Source organism: Acomys russatus, chromosome 29, assembly GCF_903995435.1.
Source record: "Acomys russatus chromosome 29, mAcoRus1.1, whole genome shotgun sequence".
Classification (NCBI taxonomy): Eukaryota; Metazoa; Chordata; class Mammalia; order Rodentia; family Muridae; genus Acomys; species Acomys russatus.
Genome location: NC_067165.1, coordinates 12,936,321 through 12,959,126, shown reverse-complemented (window position 1 = coordinate 12,959,126; position 22,806 = coordinate 12,936,321). Strand labels below are relative to the sequence as shown.

Sequence of the window (22,806 nt, the reverse complement as noted above, 5' to 3'; positions counted from 1 at the left end):
CTCCTGCCTCTGCCTCCCAAGTGCTGAGATTAAAGGCATGCGCCACCACAACCAGTTATTTCCAGTTTTTTGACAGTATAGTTGTACACATATTTGAGCAAATTAAATTATAAGCTACATTCCTAGGAATAGGACTAAATCAAAGTTTTAAAAACTTGATAATTGGATCAGCTGCACGCCAAAGACGACTATAATTTTGTATTTTCACTTGCACTATAAACATCTTGCCCAGTAAGCATTATCTGTGCTAATGTGACAGATAAAAATGGCTTCCACAACTTGGGTGTTGCTCACCTTTGGCGTCAATTCTCTGTCCACTTCCAATCAAACAGTCCTTGATGTCTGCGCCCTTCTCGATCACGGCGCTGTTGCAGATGACGCTGCCCACGATGCTGCTCCTGTAACACAGCAGCCATGTTAGAGAACCCAGGGCTTCCGAGCTGAACCAAGGCAGGAAGATCAGGCTGAGAACCGCTGGCCTGTGGCGACGTGACTCAGGCTATTACTGGAGGACAGAATGGCACCAAGGGAGGATCTGGCTTTAGAGAATTTCAGACCAGGGCTACATTCATAATTACCTTTTCCTGAGGCCTTATTTGACTTCTTCTTTTCCTTTTTGGGTAATGGGGACTCAATCTAGGGCTTTGCATATGTTAGACAAACCCTTTACCTGAACTGTATGTCGCAGGGTCTCACAGAGTCTAGGCTGGCCTTGAACTCACCATGTAGCCAAGAGTGACCTTGAGCTCTTGATCCTCCTGCTCCTACCTACCAAGTGCTAGGATTATGGTGTATATAAACACCCCAGCAATCAAGTTACTTTTTCCTAAAATTTATTACATTTAATATTTGTGCATGGGTAGATAAAATGGGGGACACACATGTGCTACAGTGTGTGCATAATAGAGGCCAGAGGCCAGCTTTTGAGAACCGGTTCTCTTTCTACAATGTGGGTTCTGGTATTAAGCTCTGGTCAGGTTTGGTGGAATGTGCCTTTAATCACTAGCCATCTTGCTGGCCCAAGTTCTTTTTATTCTGAGACAAAGTCTTGCTATGTATTCCAGGTTGGCCTGGAACTAATGATTTTCCTGCCCTAAGACGCCTAAGTATTGGGATTATAGTCATATACTCTACACACACACACACACACACACACACACACACACACACACACACACACACACACACACACGCTTGTTTTGAGACAGGGTCTCACTAACTCTGGCTGTCCTGGAAGTTACTATGTAATGGCCTCAAACTCACAGAGCTCTACACATCTCTGCCTCTCAAGTGCTGGGCTTAAAGGTTGACTTCAGTTTTCTAGGAGCCTGAGGTCTTGGGGCACAAATTCTATTGAGACTCTCCTTGGGGTAGAGGTGGAGGCTGGTCTATAGGCTCACCCATCAAGTGTTCCCGGGGGATCGTAAGACAAGCGTCACTGAGGCCCAGAAATTAAGAATCTTCCTCATCAACTATGAAAACAGTAGGCTTCCATTGTTTTAGCACAGAATTCATTCAGGGATGGGATGGGGGAAATGTGTGTGTATGCTTTTTTTTTTTTGAGAGAGGGTTTCTCTTATAGTCCTGGCTGTCCTGGACTCACTTTGTAGACCAGGCTGGCCTCGAACTCACATATCCGCCTGCCTCTGCCTCCCGAGTGCTGGGATTAAAGGCGTGCACCAACACCCCACACATGTATACATTTTAATGATTTGTTTTCAGGGTTTTGTTTTGCTTTGGTTTTCAAGACAGGGTTTCTCTGTGTAGCCCTGACTGTTCTGGAACTTGCTCTGTAGACCAGGCTGGCCTCAAACTTGGAGATTGCCTGCCGCTGCTTCCTGAGTGCTGGGATTAAAGGAATGTGCCACTATCTACTGAGCCCTCTTGCTGGCTCTTTTATATACAGTGTGTGTGTGTGTGTGTGTGTGTGTGTGTGTGTGTGTGTGTGTGTGTTGGCAGAGCTGGGTTTTGAATCTTTTAAAAGGATCTTTTAAAAACCAGCTCAGTTCAAGCCAGGGATGGTAGCTCAGGACTGTGATCCCAGCTGTTACAGAGAGAGAGATCAAGGCCTGACTGAACAACTTAGCCAGACCCTGTATCTAAATAAAGAAAAGGGGAGGTTTGGGCAACATTACTGAGTTGTGGAACACTAGCTTAGCATGTGGAAATCCCTAGGTTCAAGCCTAGCACTGCTGCCCTCCCCTAAAATCAAACAAACAAAAAACTCTATTCCAGAAAGATTGCTTTGTTCCAAAAGATGCTGCCCTTAATTGAACACTCAGAAGCAGCACCGGCTCTCAGTATTTGACTGTGTTTAGAAGCTAGCCCTCTGTCTCCCTCAGCCTGTTAGGTGGGAGGACAGATTATCATGTGTACGTTTGTATGATATGTATAGGTAGCGCCATGGCAATTTTTGAGAGTTGGTTCTTTCTTTCACTGAGGGTTCCAGTGACTCAGGCCCTCAGGCTTGCACAGTGAGTGTTTTCACCTGCTGAGACATCTCACCAGTCAGAAAAGGGTTTTCTTTTCTTTCTTTTTAATTTGAGACACGGTCTCTCTAAATAGTCCTGGCTGTCCCAGAACTCACTATTGCAGTTCAGGCTGGCCTCAAACTCAGAGACCAACCAAATGCTGGTATTAAAGGAGCGCCTACTATGCCTGGCAGAAAAGGTCTTTTTGAAAACCATCACCAACATTTATTACGCATATATGTAAGGTACTAGCTAAACACTCTATATATTATGGCAATGAGTTTTTACAAATCTAGCTGTTTCATCTGAAAAATCACCTGGGCAGGCAATCGAGGTGGTTCAGTGGGTAAAGGCATTTGTTGTGCAACCTGGAGATCTGAGTTCAGTTCCCAGAGCCCATGTTTAAGTGAAAGGAGAGAGCTGGTTCCAGGACGCTGTCCTCTGACCTTCATAGGCCATGACATTGTCCCTATCCCAGCCCTGTCCCTGGCATTTGAACACACACATACACAAATCATTGTAAAAAAAACAAGAGCATTGAGGCTGGAGAGATGGCTCAGCAGTTAAGAGCACTGACTACTCTTCCAGAGGACCCAGGTTCAATTCCCAGCACCCACATGGCAGTTCACAACTGTCTGTAACTCCAAGATCTGACACCCTCACACAGACACATACACGTAGGCAAAGCGTCCCAATGCACATAAGAAAAAAAAAACCAATTATTTAAAAACAAACAAACAAATAAGCTAAAACCCCAAGAACATCTTTTGTCTTCACCTCCAGCAATCTTTCTTTAGTAGGTGCAGGATGAGAACCTTATGTATTTAATTAGAGAAAACCTTTCTAGGTGATTCTCTGAATACCATTTTTATCTGATGCAGTAAAAATAGCACCCATATTTTACAGATGAAATAACAGATTTAGAGAATTTAAACCATTTGTCCCAAACCATGTAACGGGTAAACAACATATCCAAATCTAGTTCTGTTTGCTACTACCCACACTGTTGCCCTCACCTCCCCTGGGGACAGGGCTTCTCTTTTTAACAGCCCTGGCTGTCCTGGAACTCACTTTGTAGGCCAGGCTGGCCTTGAACTTATGGGTCCTCATGCCTCTGCCTCCTGGGTGCTGGGATCAGAAGTGTGTGTCGCCATGCCTGGAGGCATCAAGATTACTAAAGCTGCCTTATGAGGTTGAACTTTCAATTAGAAAGGCTATACCCATAAGGACTTTCGGATGTTACAGGCAGGGTGTCGGCAGGACTCAGCTACAGAACAGCCAGTCCCTGGTACAACCCAGAAGTCTAGGGATGCAACCCATCCATAGAAGATGATCAAAATTTCACCTGATAAACTGAGTGCCTGGGCACACGCCTGTAATCCCAGCACTTGGGAGGCAGAGGCAGGTGGATCTGTGAGTTCCAGGCCAGCCTGGTCTACAAAGTGAGTCCAGGACAGTCAGAGCTACACAGAGAAACCCTGTCTCAAAAAACCAAAAATAAAATAAATAAAACCAAAAATTCACCTGGTGCCAAAATTCAGAAGTCTACAAATTCTTGTGAACATGAAACAGCACCCAAAGAACAAAGTAACCTGTCAGTGCGCAGAAGGCTTTATTGCTTGAGATGGCAGAGCAGAGTAAAATAGGAAACAGGCTATGTGTGCTATCCCCATTCCTAGGGAGGTGAAAGCCTAGTGTAGAAGGCTGAAGCATCTCTGTGGGTGGTATGAATGGGACAAGTATTAGTTTGCTTTTTGGCAGTCTCAGGATACATTCAGTGGGTGTTCCACAAGGTACAATCCAGAACTTTGCAACTTGTCGAAACTGCAAAGCATTACAGCTAGCAGTTACGGGAGCTTCAGATCCTTGGAGAAAGTTCCCTACAGAGGGTAATAAGGAAGGTACAAAATGCTTTATATACATGGGTTTCAGAGATGGAAGAGAGTTCCAATTAGCTAAAGCAAAGGTCGATGTCTGAACGTGACAGCAATGTATACTTTCCATCAGTGGCTAAGTTCCTAAAAGTGTGCTCTGGAGCCAGGCAAAAGGTGGAAAACCAGTGGGCAGTCAGTAGGCAAAGAGCCAGTGAGCAGACAGTGGGCAAACAACAGCCAGTGAGCACACAGTCAGTGGGCAGACGACAGCCGGCGAGCAGGTAAGAAACAGCCAATGGGATGCAGGAAGCTGTGAATGAGGATTCCTGGAAAGAAACTGTGTCTGCAAAGGCTGACTGATTAGAGCCTCCGTGATGTGAAAAGGTTGGAATGTTGTAGGTCCAGAGCCTAATTACAAGTTATTCTGGGCTATCTTTAGCTCTTGCCCACCATCCTGCTGAACCTAACATCCTGTGACTAACAGATAAAAACCTTTGGAATGCATTAACTTAACAAGCCCGAACTTCCACTGAAGGGCAAAGGACTCTACAGTATCTAAGGCCAGAGCGGAGTTCTCTGGGTCTTGGTGTAAGCTGCCTACCCAACGTAGCCACTAACATATTGGAAAAGTGGTTTGATTCATGCCTTTTTTTTTTTTGTTCTGTTACTAAGAAAGTTCACAAAATTGCAACCTTATTGGAATGTGTTTCTTTGGGGAGAACTAAGTCTATGTTCCAGGGCCATGGCCACTCACATTTGGCTCCAGAACAAACCACATCTTATTTCTTTGAGGTGAGAGCTGTTTCATTCATTGACAAAGACATAATTAAAGACTACTAACTGGTTCTACTGGAATCTGGAGATGGGCAGGAATGGTCACTGAAAGGAAGTGGCTGGAGTGACTGAGGTCAGACAGATTTCCATGGCAACCCAGAGCTCGCTTTTCCTTTTGTTTAGCAGTTCTACGTAGGGTCTTCAGGAGCTCCCTTTATTGATCACCTTATCGCATTTATGTGTAACATGTTGTATGATAGTTAGATGGTCAGTGTAGAGACTGTAGATATGACAGGGAAAGCAGGTTGATTGACAGGAAGCCTGAAGCTTTTGCTCAGGGTTTCTATGAAGACTTTGAGATGAAACTGGGTGTTACGCTTTTTTCTGACCATTTGCCTCACTGTTCCTCACTTTCATTGCAGTTATCACAAACGGCCTTTAAGCCCAGCACTGGGGAGGCAGAGGCAGACAGATCTCTGCAAGTTCAAGGCCAGCTAGGACTACACAGTGAAGCTTTAAGCCCAGCACTGGGGAGGCAGAGGCAGACAGATCTCTACGAGTTCAAGGCCAGTTAGGACTACACAGTGAAGCTTTCTCAAAACAAAAAACCTATCAAATAAAAGAACCAAACCAAACCAAAATCCCAAACCACCAAGGGCTGAGGTGTGGACCGGTGCTGAGAGCGAGCCTTGTACCATGATACATATGCCAAAATACATCATGTATTTTATAAATCTTTGGTGTTGGAGCTTGAAACCAGGGCCTAATGAATCTATCTTTCTTTCTTTCTTTCTTTCTTTCTTTCTTTCTTTCTTTCTTTCTTTCTTCTGGCCTCAAACTCACAGAGATCCACCTGCTTTACTCCTAACTGCCCGGATTAAAGGCATGTAATACCTCATCTGCCTGTTTCTTATTTTTTATTTTTATTTTTTCGTTTTGAGACAGGGTTTCTCTGTGTATCCCGGGCTGTCCTCAAACTCAGAGATCCACTGGCCCCTGCCTCCCAAGTGTTGGGATTAAAGGTATGTGCCGCTGCCACCCAGCTTAATAATTTATTTTTATTTTATGTACATTGATGTTTTGACTACATGTATGCCTATGTAAGATCCCCTGAAACTGAAGTTTACAGACAGTTGTGAGCTGTATGTGGGTGCTGGGAATTAAACCCAGATCTTTTGGAAGAGCAACCAGTCTTTTTAAGCACTTGAGCCATTTCTCCAGCTCTGTTTCTTTTTTCTTTCTTTCTTTTCTTTTCTTTTTTCTCAAGACAGGGTTTTTCTGTGTAGCCTTAATTGTACTGGACTCACTTTGCAGACCAGGCTGGCCTTGAAGTCATAGTGCTCCGCCTGCCTCTGCCTCCAGAGTGCTGGGATTACAAGCATGCGCCACCACACCCAGATTCTGTTTATTTTATTTTGTTCATTTTTTGGTTTTTCGAGACAGGATTTCTCTGTGTAGCCTTGGCTGTCCTGGACTCAGTTTGTAGACCAGGCTGGCCTCGAATTCAGAGATCCACCTGCCTCTGCCTCCCAAGTGCTGGGATTACAGGCGTGAGCCACCACTGTCTGGCCTGTTTCTTATTTTTGGAGACAGAGTCTCATACTGTAGTCCAGGTTGGCCTTGAACTCACTGTGTATTCCAGGCCTTCTTTACCCTTGAGGCAGTACTCTTGCCTCTGCCTCCTGAATGCTGCGATTACAGCCATGAACTCCCACAATCACCCTATGATCCCTACACATAGGCTGTACCAAGAACTACAGCATTGGCCTAGAGATGAGGGGTTTTAGCTAGCATTACATGCATTACCTGCTCATGCCAGAGGGGATGGAGAGGTAAGGCTGTAGCAACCTCTCTTAAACTGCCAGTTCTCAGCAGGAGCTGCATTTTCTCACTGAGCCCCTATATCCCCTGGCAACAGAACCAGTTTCTGCATCCTAGTATTAGCTCTCAGCTTGGCCCTAGGGACTCTTCAGTGTTCTCTGAGAAGCTACTCAGTGATGGTTAAGGTTAATGGAGGCTTGGTCCTTAATTATTCTTGGTGAGCTCACATTTTAAACAAAAATGAAGACTCTGAAAAAGCATTATGCTTCTTTGGCCAGGTATGCCACTCTGTGTCATGCCACATAAAGAAAAAGCCTGAACTGCTGTGGCATAAAGGTGTTTCTAAGTTCTCTATCCTTTCCTGGTGTTAAGTCTTTCTTCAGTACTCTCTCTCTCTGTGTGTGTGTGTGTGTGTGTGTGTGTGTGTGTGTGTGTGTGTGTGTATGTAGACCTAGTCTCATATAGCATAGGTTGGCCTCAAATTTGCTACATTGTTTTTTTGTTTTTCAAGACAGGGTCTCTCTGTGTAGCCTTGGCTGTCTTGGACTTTCTTTGTAGACCAAGCTGGCCTCGAACTGACAGCGATCCGCCTGCCTCTGCCCCCTGAGTGCTGGGATTAAAGGCGTGTGCAACCATGCCTGGCAAAAATGCTATATAGTTAAGGATAACCTTGAAGTTATGATCTTCCTCATCTTGAGGTCACAAGTGCTGGGATCACCAGTGTGTGCCACCATGCCCGGCCAGCGCTGGTGATACAGCGCAGTGGCAGAGTCCTTGCTTGACATCAGCAGAGAGCTATGAATTTAAATCTTAGTACCAACACACACACACACACACACACACACACACACACACACACACACACACACACACACACGACTTCTAGTTCATTCTAGGGAGGAAAAGAACACACACACACACTTATGTGTACATATGTGTATGCACAATGTGCTGCATTTATCTATGTGTAAGTGCGTGTGCACGCATGAAAAGTGTACAGGCAAGCATATACGTTTGGAGGCTAGTGGCTTACTTCAGGTGTCTTCAATTATTTACCTTATTATTATACATTTACTTATTTAGTGTGTATGTACCATGGTGGGTGTGTGCAGGCAGAAGAGTTGGCTCTCTGCTTTTACCATGGGTTCTGGGGAATCGAACTCAGGTTATCAAGCTTGGCAGCAAGCATCTCTACCTGCTGAGAGATCTTACTAGCCCTTCATCTTAAGAGACAGGATCTGTTTGAATTCAGAACTTAACATCTTTGCCAAACTAGGCGGTCAGCAAACCTCGGTGATTCCTCCTGTTCCAGCTCCCTAGACTGGGAGTTCAGGCATCTCTGCTGAGACCAGATCTTTTACTTTAAATATGTATTTTATTTTATGTGTATGTGTGTGTGTGCACTCACATGTGAGCAAGTGAACAAGTCCATGAGAAGGCTGGAAGAAGGTGCCATATTCCCTGTAACTGGAGTTACAGGCGGCTGGGAGCCACTTGACACAGGGTATAAGGCAGGGGATATTAGCTGGCACAGTGTCTTGGATTCGATCCTTGGCATCAAGTCAGGAATGGTGGTGGTGTATGCCTACAGTCTTAGCTCCCCCTCACACTCGCGGGCTCGCGTGCTCGCGCGCGCGCTCTCTCTCTCGCTCTCTCTCTCACGCACACGCAAAGCATTTTCTTTTTCTTTTGGAGATAGAAATTCATGAATATCAGATAGGCCTTAAGCATTCTCTTCCTGCCTATTTAGGGTTATTTCTTTTCTTGAGACAGCATCCCGTTATATACTGCCCTGGTACTCAGTATGTAGACCAGGCTAGCCTCAAGCTCACAGAAATCCACCCGCCTCTGCCTCCTGAGTACAGGGATTAAAGGCGTGCAGCATGTACCACCTATTTTTTTTGGTTACTGAAGACAGGGTTTTCCCTTGTAGCCCTTCCTGGCTGTCCTGGAACTCACTCTGTAGACCAGGCTGGCCTCAGACTCACAGAGATCCACCTACATCTGCCTCCTGAGTGCTGGGATTAAAGGCGTGCACCACCACTGCCTGGCTTCATATCTTTTTGTTTTTTCGAGACAGGTTTCTCTTGTAGTCCCAACTGTCCTGGACTCACTTTGTAGACCAGGCTGGCCTCGAACACACAGAGATCTATCTGTCTCTGTCTCCTGAGTGCTGGGGTTAAAGGCGCCTCAGCTGAATACTCACTTTAAACTGAGCATGCTGTCCTTTGCCTGTCATCCTAGCACAGGGGAGGTGAAGGTAGGAGAATCACAAGTTAGAGGCCATCTATAGCTAAAAACTAGTTGTAGGTCAGCTTGGGCTATATAGGGAGACATTGTCTATAACCAGCCAAGCAATCAATGCAATATTAAAGAGTTTGAAATGACCCAAAAAAAGGGGACTGGAGCCAGGCGTGGTGGCACATGCCTTTAATCCCAGCACTCAGGAATCAGAGGCAGGTCGATTGCTATGAGTTTGGGGCCAGCCTGGTCTACAAAGTGAGTGAGTTCAGGACAGCTAGGGCTACACAGAGAAACCCTGTCTCGAAAAAACAAAAAAAAAAAAAAAAAAAGAAGGGACTGGAAACTGGGCCTGGTAGTATAGGTCTATAATCCTACCTACTTGCAAGAAGATCATTTTAAAAGATCAAATTTAAGGCCTGGGCTACAGAGCCAGTCAAGGCCAGCTCAGGCAACTTAGTCAGATCCTGCATTAAAATAAAAAGTAAAAAGACAAGGGGCTGGAGGGATGATGGAGGTTATGAGCTCACACTCCTACTGCAGAGGACCTGAGTTATGTTTCCAACATCCAAGCTGCGCTGTTCTCAACCACCCCAACTCCAGCTTGAAGGGATCGGACACTCTCCTCTGGACTCCAAGGTCACCTTTGCCGTACGCATCATTAAACAGCACCAAACCAGGTTAGAAACGGCTCAGCAGCTAAGTGCATAGGCTGCTCTTTCAGAGGACTGGAGTTTAATTCCCAGAACCCACACCAGGTGGCCACAACATCTTAACCCAGCTCCAAGGAGGTAGGATTCCTTGGTACCTATATTCAAATGTAAACATGCATACTCTTAAAACACACACACACACACACACACACACACACACACACACACACACACACACACGAGATACTGCGATACTGCAGGTGGCAGAACCCTTGGCCTAGCAGAACCCTGGGCTCAATCCCAATCACCACAAAAAAGCAGGTGGAATGGGGGTGGGGTGGGACGGTGGTGAGGACTGAAAGGTAAGGGATGCAGTGTGTGGACCAGTGTAGCTTGAAAGCTATGCTCAAGGTAATAATTAGAACGAGAAACAGTAATAACTTGTTGGGCTTTGCGGGCTGAACTTGGCACAGAAAATCCAGGTAAAATCCTGATTTCCAGCTTGCTTATAATGAAGATGGGACTGGAGACGAGTGTACGGGGGCAAAACAGATGTGGCTCAGTGGACTCAAGAGATAGACAACAAACTAAAGCCTTGACAATCAAGGCTTTTGATTCCTGAACATTAGCTGTCATAAAAAGTAGTAGAAAATAAGAAAGATAGGCAGGAACTTCCTCAGAACGGTTTTGCCTACAGCTTCCCACAGGTGGGTCCAGCATTTCTCAAGCCCTGAGGGCCTTGGGCAGGCCTCCAGCCCACCGTCTGTAAGGCCCTGCAGCCAGTACTGCTGCACACTTGAACATCAGAAAGTCCCTCCTACACAAACCCATACACTACTTTGACATTGAGTCCAGACACAGTAGCAGAAAGGCCAATAAACCTCACATCTGCATTTTAATTACCATTTTCAGGTTTATCATAGGGTAATTAAAACTAAGTGACCCCAAATAATGGGGTATCTGATCTTATCACCAGATGCTAATTTGAAGGACTGGGTAATCTCTCATGGCCTTCCTGGTCATTAGCCCTGTGTGGTCCAATCATTCCCCTCCCCCCTTTCAGACAGGATCTATCTCCCTTTTAACTTGGATTGGCTGTGAACTCAATGATTCTCCTGCCTCAGCCTTCAAAAGTTCTGAGGTTATAACCAAGCAGGCACTTGTTCCTTTTTGTTTGTTGAGACAGGGTCTTACTATGTAACCCTTAGCTGGCCTCAGACTTACTGTGTAGACCAGGCTGGCCTCAGACTTACTGTGTAGACCAGGCTGGCCTCGAACTTACTGTGTAGACCAGGCTGGCCTCGAACTCACAGATATTCACCTGCCTCCCTGTCATGTGGGTGCTAGGATTCAAACTGGGGTCCTCTGGAAGAGTGACCAGTGCTCTTGCATGCCAAGCAATCTCTCCAGCCCTTCCTTTCTTTTCTAAAGCAGGCACTGGTAATCAGAGTTGGGTTCTCCTGCTCCGGAGGGAAGGAGGGAAGCACTTTACTAAGATTGCCAGCTCAGCTGGGTGCTAACATCCATAATCCCGGCACTCAGGAGGCAGAGGCAGGGACATCTCTGAGTTCCAGGCCAACCTGGTTTACAAAGAGAGTCCAGGACAACTCTGTCTCAAAAGAAACAACAACAACAACAACAACAGATTCTTAGCTCAATTAGTCACTGTCAGAACTGTGAAAGAAACTGCTTTCTCTACTGTTTTGTTTTGAATGGGGTGTGGTAGTACAGGACTATCTGGGCCAGTTGGCGCCATTTCAAGATAAACAAACATTCAACTGAACTTCCTCCACAAATTACCCCGCGTCCCCATTTTTTGGGGACAATGTAGCCCAGGCTGGCTTCTAATTATGGATCCTCCAGCCTCTGTCTCTTGAATGCTGAGAATTTGCTGCTATACTGAGCCAGCCAGTGATTTTCCAGGCAGAGGCAGAGGGGCAGAGGGGCAGAGGCAGATCCCCGTGAGTTCAAGTCCAGCCTGATTTACAAAGCAAGTCCAGGATAGCCAAAGCTACACAGAGAAACTCTATCTCGAAAAACAGAAACAAAATCCAAAAACAACAACAACAAAATTGTTTTGGCAGTTGGACACTTTTAATCTCAGTACTCAGGAGGCAGGGGCAGGGGCAGGGGCAGGTGGATCTCTGAGTTTGAGACCATCCAGGTCTACAAAGGGAGTTCCAGGATAGCCAAAGACAATCCTATCTTTAAAAAATAAGAACAAAAAACTTCTTTGCTGGGCATGATGGCACATAGCTTTGTTCCCAGAAGAGGCAGAGAGGCAACTGGATCTCTGAGTTCAGGACCAGCCTAGTGCAGTGGTGAGTTCAAGGCCAGCCAGGGCTATACACTGAGTCTCTTCTGTTTTCCTTTCCTCCCCTTTGGAGACAGTGTCTCTCTACATACTAAATCTGGCTGTGTATTCAATATGTAGACCACTGGTCTCTAACTCAAAGGAATCTGCCTGCCTTTGTATCCTAAGTGCTGGTATTAAAGGTATTTAACATTTCTTTCTTCCTTTTTTTATTTTTTTTTGAGACAAGGTCTTGTTATGTATGCTATGCTGGCCTTACACTTCTCATATAAAGCCAAAGCGAGCCTCAAATTTGAAATCCTTTTACTTCTGGCTCCTGAAGTCCTGGGACTATAGGAGGGTGTTTCTATGCTGCTTAGGAATCATTCTTTTATTGTTTTAAATACAGTTTCAGGGGCTGGAGAGTTGGTTCAGCGGTTAAAAACAGTGGTTGCTCTTCCAGAGGACTCATTCAATTCCCAGCGCCCACATGGCAGCTCACAACTGTCTGTAGCTCCAGTTCCTGAGGATCTGGCACGTTCACATAGACATTCATGCAGGTAAAACAACAATGCAAGAAACAAAGATTAAAAAAAAAAGAAATACAGTTTCAGCAAAGGTTTAAATTTTGCTTCAAGACAGGGCTTCTCTGTGTAACAGTCCTGGCACTTACTATGTAGACCAGGCTGGCCTACACAGAGATCTACCTGTATCTGCCTCCTGAGTGCTGGGATTAAAGGCGAGCACCACCACGCTTGGCTGTCAAGGCTTATCTTTTGTTGTTTTGTGGCAGAGTCCCATGCATTCCAGGCTGGCCTTGAATCCCTAAATTCCTGACCTTCCTGCTTCATACTCCATTTTTGTGGTGCTAGGATTAAACCCAAGCCTTAGACATATATGCTAGACAAGCTCTCAATCAACTATCTCCCTAGTCATCCTGGACTTTGTACTTTTTTTGTTTGTTTTGTTTTTTGAGACAGGGTTTCTCTGTGTAGCCTTGGCTGTCCTGGACTCACTTTGTAGACTAGGCTGGCCTCGAACTCACAGCGATCTGCCTGCCTCTGCCTCCCGAGTGCTGGGATTAAAAGCGTGTGGCACCACGCCCGGCTAAGTTTTTACTTTTCACATATGTGGATGTCTGTGTACATGTGCACACATGTGTCTGGGTGCCTGCAGAGACCAGAGAAGCTGTGAAGCTGCAATTATGGGTAGCTGTGAACTGCTAGATGTGGACGCTGGGAACCAACTTTGGGTCCTCTGGAAGGGCAATAAGTGCTCTTAGCCACAGGGCCATCTCTCCAGGCCCCGTCTTTGGGCTTTAAACAGAGCTGGAAGTGTTGGTGATTATGGGGATTGTTCTGTTCTATCGCACTCAGCCTCATTCCCTTGAAACAAGCTCTTTCAGTGAAGCCAAAGCATTGTCTCAGCTAGGCAAGCCGGCTACATTGTTCCCGGCTCTATCTGCCTCCCACTCCCAGTGCTGGGGGTAGAGGCACATATGTCACGCCTGGGCTTCTGTGTGTGTTGAGGATTCAAACGCAGGTCCTCATGTTTGCATAGCAGGTGTTCTTACCTACTGAGCCATCTGCCACGCCCCAGTTGTGTACTTTCTGAGTGTGAACTTTGTAGATGACAATGTGTCATCATGTCAAAGGGTTGGGCACACCTGAGAATTAAACTGTTTTTCAGCTGGGGGTCTATCATCGCAGCAGGATGTTCAGGAGTAGAAGGCCAGACTGGGCTACGAGTTCTAGGCCAGCCTGGGGTAAAGCCAAAATGTGTAGAGAAGCTTGCCCTCAGAGTACAGTACAGCTTTTATGTCCACTTCTCCTATGCCTCTGCATCAAGGCAGCTCTGGGATGTTAACAGGGAAAGTGACACTTAGGCATTGGCAGAGTGTCACTGTAGTACTGTGAAGGGCTCACTGCTGTGGCCATCTTCCTGAAGAAGGACCTCAAGAAAGAGAAGGTAGCATCTTATAGGAGCACTTGCTCTGTGTGAGGGAGGGTGGAAATGATGTTCTCAAAGCTCATATCACCATGGAGGCAAAACCACATTCCAAAAGCACCAAGCTTCTTCCTTCCCTTTCTCCCTGACCCCAAAGTGGGCCCTTCCTGGGCTGGGTCCCATCAAAGCTGCTAGGGGTACCAGAAGCCTTGCCTCAAAAAGGCAGAGAGTGAGACATACCCTTCTTCCACGGTGACTGAGTTCATGAGAAGGCAATTGGCAATGGTCACTCTTTCTCGTATGACACAGGAGGAGCCAATGACTGAGCGCTTGATGGATGACTTCTCTCCAACTTGTGAATCTGGCCCTATGAGGCTGTCAACTCCAACCTGAAAAAGGCAAACCGAAAGCCTGTCCATTCATCTCAACCACCTACAAGTCAGCCTCATCCTTTGAGTTGGCATCTAACGGGATCCTTCTATAGAAATAACTTAGGGGGAACAATTAACACGTATTCCTCAAGACCCAGAGGATCAAACAGTTTTCCCAATACCAGTTCCAACTAACACTGAACCACGGGTCCTCCCCTGACAAGAAAAAAAGCAAAAAACTGAACAAATCAGACATACGTGTGTACTCATGTATTTGTACACTTAGCCCAGGTTGGCTACCAACTTCTTATCCTCCTGCCTCAGTCTTTCCAGTAGCTGATTTCAAGTTTAAGCCAGGCATGGTGGCGCACACCTTTAATCTCAGCACTTGGGAGGCAGAGGCAGGTTGATCTCTATGAGTTAGAAGCCAACCTGGTTTGTGTAGTGAGTTCCAGGACACTGAGTTACATAGTGAGACCCTGGCTCAAAAAACAAACTCACCAACGAGACAAAAACACGTTATACATGTGCGCTGTCATGGTGTGCTCTCTTGAATAGAGGGCTCAAACTGGAAAGTGAAAAAGAGGAACAGACTGAAAGCTCCTGTTTGAAGCCCACACCACAGACTCTTGCTTATAGAGTCAGCACTTGGCCTGGAAATCTTTGTCCTCTTTTTACTCTGAGGCAGGTCTTACTATGTAGTCCAGGCTGGCTTGGAACTTGCAATCCTCCTGTTTCAGCCTCCTCCACTCTCCAATTATAGGTATACAATGATATGCTGGGCCTCAGGAAGTCTCTTCCTCCTTTCTTTGGGGGATGGGGGAGGGAAGGGGCAAAATCTCACTATGTATCCCTGGATGGCTTGGAACTTGCTATGTAGACCCCACAGAACTCCATCTGCCTTTGTCTCCTGAGTCCTGACTAAGGAATGTGGCACCATGGCCAGCTCCCTTTCTCCTTTTTACTGTGCTTGGAGACAAGCTCTTCCTATGAAACCCTAAGCTTGCCCCAGTCTTGCTCTGCACCTCAGGCTGGCCTTCCTGCTTCCTTCACGCCACAGCTGCAGGAGTGTGCCACCGCATCTAGCTTCAGGAACTCGTCACCACGCTTGTGCAACCAGGGACTCGCTCTTCCCTGCTGAGCAGGTGCTCTACTACTAAGCCGTCCCTCTAGCCCTCCTTTTTACTTTTTATTTTGAGGCAAGGTCTTACTCTTTCCTGGGGTAGCAATGCACATGTTCTATAACTAGCCAGGGTTTGAACTTGTGATCTTCCTGCCTTGGCTGCTCCGATGCTGAGATTATACCTGTCCACCTCATCAGCTAGGAAGTCTTCTTTTATTCTTACTTGTGGGTGTGTACATATGGTAAGAGTCATTTCTCGGGCCAGGCATGGTGGCGCACGCAAGAGGCAGAGGCAGGTGGATCGCTGTGAGTTCAAGGCTAGCCTGGTCTACAAAGTGAGTCCAGGACAGCCAAGGCTACATACAGAGAAACCCTGTTTGGAAAAACAAAACAAAACAAAACAAAACAAAACAAAACAAACCAACCAAACAAAAAAGAGTCATTTCTCCTGCTCTACCATGGGAGTTCCAGGGACTGAACTCAGGGTGCCAGGCTTAGCAGCACATAGCATCCACTGAGGTACCTTGCCAGCCTAAGGAGTCTTCTTGAAGGAGACTCTACTACTAGAGCCAAGATGAAGATGGGATTTCCTTTGTGCTAACGGGCTCTAGGCTGAAGGGCTCCAATCTAAACCCGCAATATAAGTCCCTCCGCCCTCAGAAGAGCCCACCTGTGTCCTGCTCACGCCGGCACTTACCAGGTGTTTGCTGGCAATCTGGGCTGATGGATGGATTATTGCTTCCTCTGGACAAAGAGCAGACAGCAATCTGGGCACCTTGAGGAAAGAAGCTTGGTCAGTAAAGATGAGACAATGTTTAGAAACACTTAAAGAAGAGCTCAACGCCCAGTCAGGGACGGGATTCTCAGCCACAGCAGCCACAGAGGAGCTGCTATGCTTCCCTAGGACAGGAGTCTGTATGCAACAGCACCCATGAGGCCTCAGCACCCGAGGCCTTGGTATTCTTCTAACATTTCATGGGATAGGAAGTGGGGCATGGAATACCAGGACTTCTGCTCAGAATCATTTTGGGTTCTTCTGCTTGCCTCCTGGTCTACTGTGGCCATGTACCATGTGAGGAGAGGAGCGACGCAAGAGAAACTCTTACAGTCAGGACTGACCCAGAGAAACAGTCCATGTCCTCCTCAAAGAAAACGAGAGGCTGGCTTTAATCCCAGCACTTGGGAGGCAGAGGCAGGTGAGTCTCTGTGGGTTTGAGGCCAGCCTGGTCTACCAAAATTCAGGACAGCCAGGACTACACAGAGAAACCCTGACATTAAAAAAGAACGAGAGCGAGAGACAGAAAGAGAGACAGAGAGAGAGAGAGAGAGACAGAGAGAGAGAGACAGAGAGAGAGAGACAGAGAGAGAGAGAGAGAGAGAGAGAGACACAGAGAAATAAAATAAAATAAAAATGAGAAAAAGTTTACACTACTATTCTTGCTTAAGGAGGGAAATGAAAGCTGGTTGAAGGTATAGGGCGATTAGGCTATTAAACTACTTGGAAGGAACAGAGTACATACAACTGTGATTCTCCAGCATAGACTACACTGGTCAGTCGCACAAATCACCGTACGCGATGCCCATGCTAGCTGGGGAGGTCCTGCCAGCACAGGCTATGGTGGCATGTGAAGACTAGTCCCTCAGCCCCGGGCATGAGTCTTCCCCTACACTCCAGCCAAGGCTCTGTGGGTCTGTCTGCTGCATAGGCCTAGCCAGTACATCGGAGGATGTTTTCAGCTTCGAGAGTGAAGGCATAAGACAGAAAGCTTGGTCTGCTTTGAGGGCAGGAAGTTCTTGAGCCCACCTTCTCACCTGTCTGTTGGCTTCCATGTAGAGCCCCAGTGTGCTCACTCGAGAGCAGAGTCCTTCTTTCATGATGTAGACATAGCAGCGGATCTGTGATTTAGACAGATCTTCCCACTTGTCTCCTCGAAAAGCATTCCAGCAGGCATCGTAGGGAGCCAAGGTCAGAGGGCTGCTTTTTTTTATAAAACTGTAAATATCTTCAGAGCAGATATCCAGAGTAAGTAAAAAAGAGAAAGATGGCAGAGGGTACACAGATTGAGTCTGGGTTTTTGTTGGTTTTAGACAGTCTCCATATGTAGTGCTGGACTGCCTGAAACTCACAGACGCCCCTTCCTCTGACTCCTGGCTGAGATACAGTCAAGTTTAGAAGCAGGTATAGTTAATATTTCTTCCCTTGAAACTCATCAATGAGCTTGGACCCCGGGGAATCCCATTGCAACTGAAAAGACAAAACCAATTAAAAAGGCAATGTCTTTTCTTATATGCTTGAAATATTACAAGCATCATAAAAACATTATAAGTGCTATACTAACACATGAGAAGAGGTCCTAAAAACAAGTTTGGCTGGGCATGGTGGTGCCCACCTTTAATCCTAGCACTCAGGAGCCGGAGGCATAGTAAGACTGTGTCTCAAAACAACAACAATAAATGAAAACCCCAAACAAAGGAAAAACCTAAAAGCAATAACCAAACATTACTAAGAAAAATAAAATGATGGCCTTCTGTAGGTCTTTATTGTTGATTTAGGTTGAAAACTTTAGATTTACCAAGATAGAATAGATAATATTTTCTACAAGTTGCCAAATACATTTTGATTAAAAATTATGTGTGTAAGTCTTACCTATTGCTTTTTATAATTTTTCACAATTGTACCTACTGTATATAAAAAATGGCCTTTTTTATTTAGACAGAAAAGGGGAGATGTTGGGGGATGGTCTGATGTATTTTGATGTTAATTACTGCCTTCTGTCTGTGACCCACCTTTTGCTTAATAAAAAGCCATCCCACCTGGGCAGGACAGAGGAGATAGGTGGGGCTTAGAGAGAGAGGAATTCTGGGAAAAAGAAGGACCGCCACCAGGAGAAGGAGACCTGAAGTGAAGAGAGGAAGGTCGCCATGGGTTAGCTGGAGAAGCACGTGGCCCGCAGCGTGGATGGAGAATCCAGCCCAGATGAAGAACATGAGCCAGTATTTGGGGTAGCTTGATAGAAGTTATTAGAAGTAGATGGCATGGGATTGAGACAGGATCCCATGGCTGAGGCCCTACTATGGGAGGCAATTTGGAGGATTGATATCTGCCCTGCCCCAGTTTAACTAAGGCTATCTTAAAATATAACAAGTGTCTGTGTCTTGATTGATTGCTAGCCAGGCCTACAGATAATACTGATAATACAGATAAGTTTTATTTCTTTTTTGGTTTTTCGAGACAGGGTTTCTCTGTGTAGCCTTGGCCATCCTGGACTCACTTTGTAGATCAGGCTGGCCTCGAACTCACAACAATCCATCTGCCTCTGCCTCCCAAGTGCTGGGATTAAAGGCGTGCACCACCATACCCGGCGACCTTCTGTAGATCTTAAAAGCACACAGCATGTATACAGGCTTTAGTGTCCTCCTGGACTCCATTACGGCATCAGGATGTTGAGCTATGACAGACCACATTGTTTGGAGCTACAACAACTGCTCTATTTCAACCATCACAACAAATCTTAAAGGCCTTTAATTTCGTGGTAAGCAGACTGAGTGATGTGCTCAGGTTACTGAGCTGATGCTAACAAGAGGCAGCTGTCAGAGCCGGGCTGTGTTGCTGAGCCTGTGACTGCAGCCAGCATGCTGCGCTGTCTCTGCATATGTTGTTGATAAGAGCATCTAGGAGCCTAGGACTGCGGCAGGGACACAGGGATTTGAGAGCAAACAAGACAGACCTCCAGATCCTGTAATGGAGACAGTCTGGTTGGCCTCTGGCTGTAATCGTATACTTCATGACCGCCCACTACCTGACTGAGGAAGGCAGGTCTGTCTACTCCTGACGGACCAGGAAACTGAGATGTGATAAGAAGAATTTGAAGATCTAGTGGCCTAGTGAGGAATGTAGTAAAACAGGATATAGACCAAATAATAGGTCCGCTACCCCCGAGGAGTACAGGAACTGACTTTGCCCAATCAAGTGCATCCAGAGTTCAGGGAATAAGGCCAGTTAGCCTGTTTTGTAAACTAGACAGCACCAGCAGTCTGCAGGTGAGCACCTTAGGGTGCCATTCTCTCCAAAGGTCCTTCAACCCCTCCCTGCCTTACTGTATCAACCCAAACACTCACCTAAAGACTTCAGCTCCTTTTTCTTTAGATCCTCTTCTTTGTCTTCCTGCCTCTGCTGTGAGGAAGCTGAGGAAAACTGTTTTCTTACTAGGTATGGAATCAGTTCACTTCGGATAGAAGTGATTGATCTAGAAAGAAAGAGTGGCCAAGTATGAGAACTCTCACTGGATCCTTTTGGGTCAGAAATTATTTGCACTTAAGATAAAGCCAAAGATCTGAAGTTACTTTATAAGTTAGGATCGGGAATGGGAAGACTATGAGGATTTCTCCTTTTGGTCAAGTAAGAAAATAACCTTTCACAAACTCCCAGCTATGTGGTATGTCTGTGTATGTACATATTTACACAAGCATGTATATAGTATATATATCATGGTGCCATTTCATTGGCAACAATCTATGAGAAAGCAGACAATTCTGTGTCTGTGTACATGTATGGTGTATGTGTGGGCGCATGCGTCTGTGAGTGCACAAATATATGCATACAGAGGCCAGGGGTTCATGTCAAGTATTTTCCTCTATCACTTTCCACCCCATTTTTTTTTTCAAGACAGGGTTTCTCTGTGTAGCCCTGACTGTCCTGGAACTTGCTCTGTAGACCAGACTGGCCTCAAACTCGGAGATCCTCCTGCCTCTGCCTCCTGAGTCCTGGAATTAAAGGTGGGCGCCATTACCACCACCAGACTCCACCTCACTTTTTGAGAAAGTCTCTCACAAACCTTGGCGGTCACTGATTTAGCTAGGTTCAACAGGCAGTGAGCGTCAGAAAGACATCTGTTACTGCTTCCCTATTACTGGAATTATAGACATATATTTCTGCACCTAGCTTAAAACAGTTTCTATTTTTTATTTTTACTTTATTTTATATGGATGGGTGTTTTGCCTGCATGTATGTCTGCAGAGGCTAAAAGACAGGGTAAATAAGAAGAGTGGCCAATCCTTCCGCTTCAGCTTTCTAAATGCAGGAATTAAAGGCACAGGTCGCTGAGCCTAGCCTCTCTGCAGATTTAGAATTCATTCCTATCCCAGAGCGGTTTGTTCCTAAGCAAACCTTGTATTCCTAGTCCTCAGAAGAGCAGCATCCATACATTGTAACAGGTTTTTGTTTGTTTGTTTGTTTGTTTTGAGACAGGGTTTCTCTGTGTAGCTTTGGCCGTCCTGGACCCACTTTGTAGACCAGGCTGGCCTCCAACTCACAGCGATCCACCTGCCTCTGCCTCCCGAGTGCTGGGATTAAAGCTGTGTGACAACACACCTGGCCTAACAGTTGTATTTCTATTGGTTGTTACTAATCTCTACAAAGTTAGCTTCAACTTACTTTAATGTAATTATATCATCTTAGACTGACACTCACAGAGGACAAGATCAAAGTTAATAAATGTACAGAAGACTCCGAGAGAGGAGCAGCGAGTAACTGGCCAGAGCTTTGGAGTGCTCATTCATTTGTCTTTTTTGGTTCTCAGGAAGCCGGCTCTTGTTTCATGGTTATCAACACAGGACGTCAGGAGCTGCAGAGGTGGCTCACCTGCCTGCTTGAATTCCATCCCCAGGACCCACATGGTGGAGAGAATCAATTCCTACAAGCTGTCCTCGGACTTTTCCACATATATACCAGGGTATGTATGCCTAACAGAGGGTGCGAGTGCGAGTGGGCACACACACACTCTAAATAAATGTTAAAAAAAAAAAAAAGACAACAAGTTGTTGGGGTTTTTTGTTTGTTTGCTTGTTTGGTTGGTTTTTTGAGACAGGGTTTCTCTGTGTAGCCTTGGCTGTCCTGGACTTACTTTCTAGACCAGTCTGTCCTTGAACTCACAGAGATCTGCTTCCCAAGTGCTGGGATTAAAGGTGTGTGGTACCGCACCTGGCTCTGGCCCAGTGAATCTTTAACAGGGAAAGAAAGGACTCGATTTTTGGTGTAGTGAATATGCTTCTTTAAAAAACATTATTTGTTTACCTACTGTGTATGTGTGTGTATGCACATACAACTCTGTGTATGGAAAGTGTGGGCAACCTTTGGAAGTAGATTCTTTCCCTCTACGTGTGGGTTCTGGGGACTGGAATCAGGCTTGCTGGCATGTACCTGCTGACCTCCTGTATGTTTTTGACTTTCACTTAGCAAAGAAAATGAAAATAGATGAGTGAAGGACTAGCAAAGGTTTTTAGATGACTAATTAATTTGTTTAGTATTTATTACACATCTTTTATATGTAAATTGCTGTGCCGAGGCTTTGGTAAACACTGTTTCTAATACTTAAAGGGACTATTAGTGGAGTTGGCAAAAGAAAGAGAGAGGGAGAAAAAGCAGGTCAAATAGGCAGGGAGTAGATTGTAGAAGTGGCTAATCAGATTAGAGATGAGGCCTGAGGGAGGAGTTACAGTGTGAACAGCACCATAAACCTCACTGCTGCTGTTAGTGCCTATCCTTTACCAGAGGCCCCGCTCAAAGAAGCTCAGCATGCTAACACAGGATCACACACATGCACTGTAAGGAAGAAGGCAAGAGAGCAGAGACTGAGGAGCACAGGGAAATCATGGACCCTGAAGGTACATAGTTCACGGTCTTATGTTATTTTGAAAGGATCACATCAAACATCTTTGAACATTCCTATGTAAGCTGGGAGTCCCTGTATTGAATTTCAATGGGATTTTTTTTCTCTTAATCCTTTGAAGATGAAAACTTTCCATATGAATACAAGAATGAAGCAACAGTTATTCTTAGCTTTTTGTCTGTTTTCAGTGCTCCATACTACTGTGGATAGCAAATATTCCTTGTCCCCTTCCCCTGGAAAACAAGTCAGTTTGAGGAAGTGACAAAGCATAGACAGCTGGAGGGCTTTTAGGGCCATCATGGATCAAACAGAACTGTCACTGCAATAGGCAAGCAAACAAGCCTTGGCACATGGGGGCAGACTAGGGGAGTGTGGAAAGATGAGAGATTTAAAAAGATATGAGGCTGCCCTACCAGGTCATGGCCACTTCTGCTGGGCTCAACATCTGGTCAACTCCCATATTGTGCAGTTGGCCTGGCTGCAGAGTGGAGGCAGCTCATGGCTGTGCCAAGAACAAGGCCCCTGTTACCCACTGTGGAGCATCTTGACCTCAGGCCTAAAATAAAGGTA

At 45.8% G+C, this 22,806-nt stretch overlaps 1 protein-coding gene across 1 annotated transcript in view; it reads right to left on the bottom strand.

The window, feature by feature from the left end:
• Positions 1–232: 232 nt before the first annotated feature.
• The window catches only part of Eif2b3 (eukaryotic translation initiation factor 2B subunit gamma), a 67,981-nt gene continuing 45,407 nt past the window's right edge, over positions 233–22,806 (bottom strand). The window contains exons 7-11 of the mRNA XM_051171271.1: positions 19,688–19,815; positions 17,381–17,571; positions 16,266–16,343; positions 14,315–14,463; positions 233–398 (exon numbers count right to left, since the gene is read on the bottom strand). Of these exons, the coding sequence (XP_051027228.1) occupies positions 248–398; positions 14,315–14,463; positions 16,266–16,343; positions 17,381–17,571; positions 19,688–19,815 (697 nt within the window). The 3' untranslated portion in view covers positions 233–247. The remainder of the gene's footprint in view (positions 399–14,314; positions 14,464–16,265; positions 16,344–17,380; positions 17,572–19,687; positions 19,816–22,806) is intronic.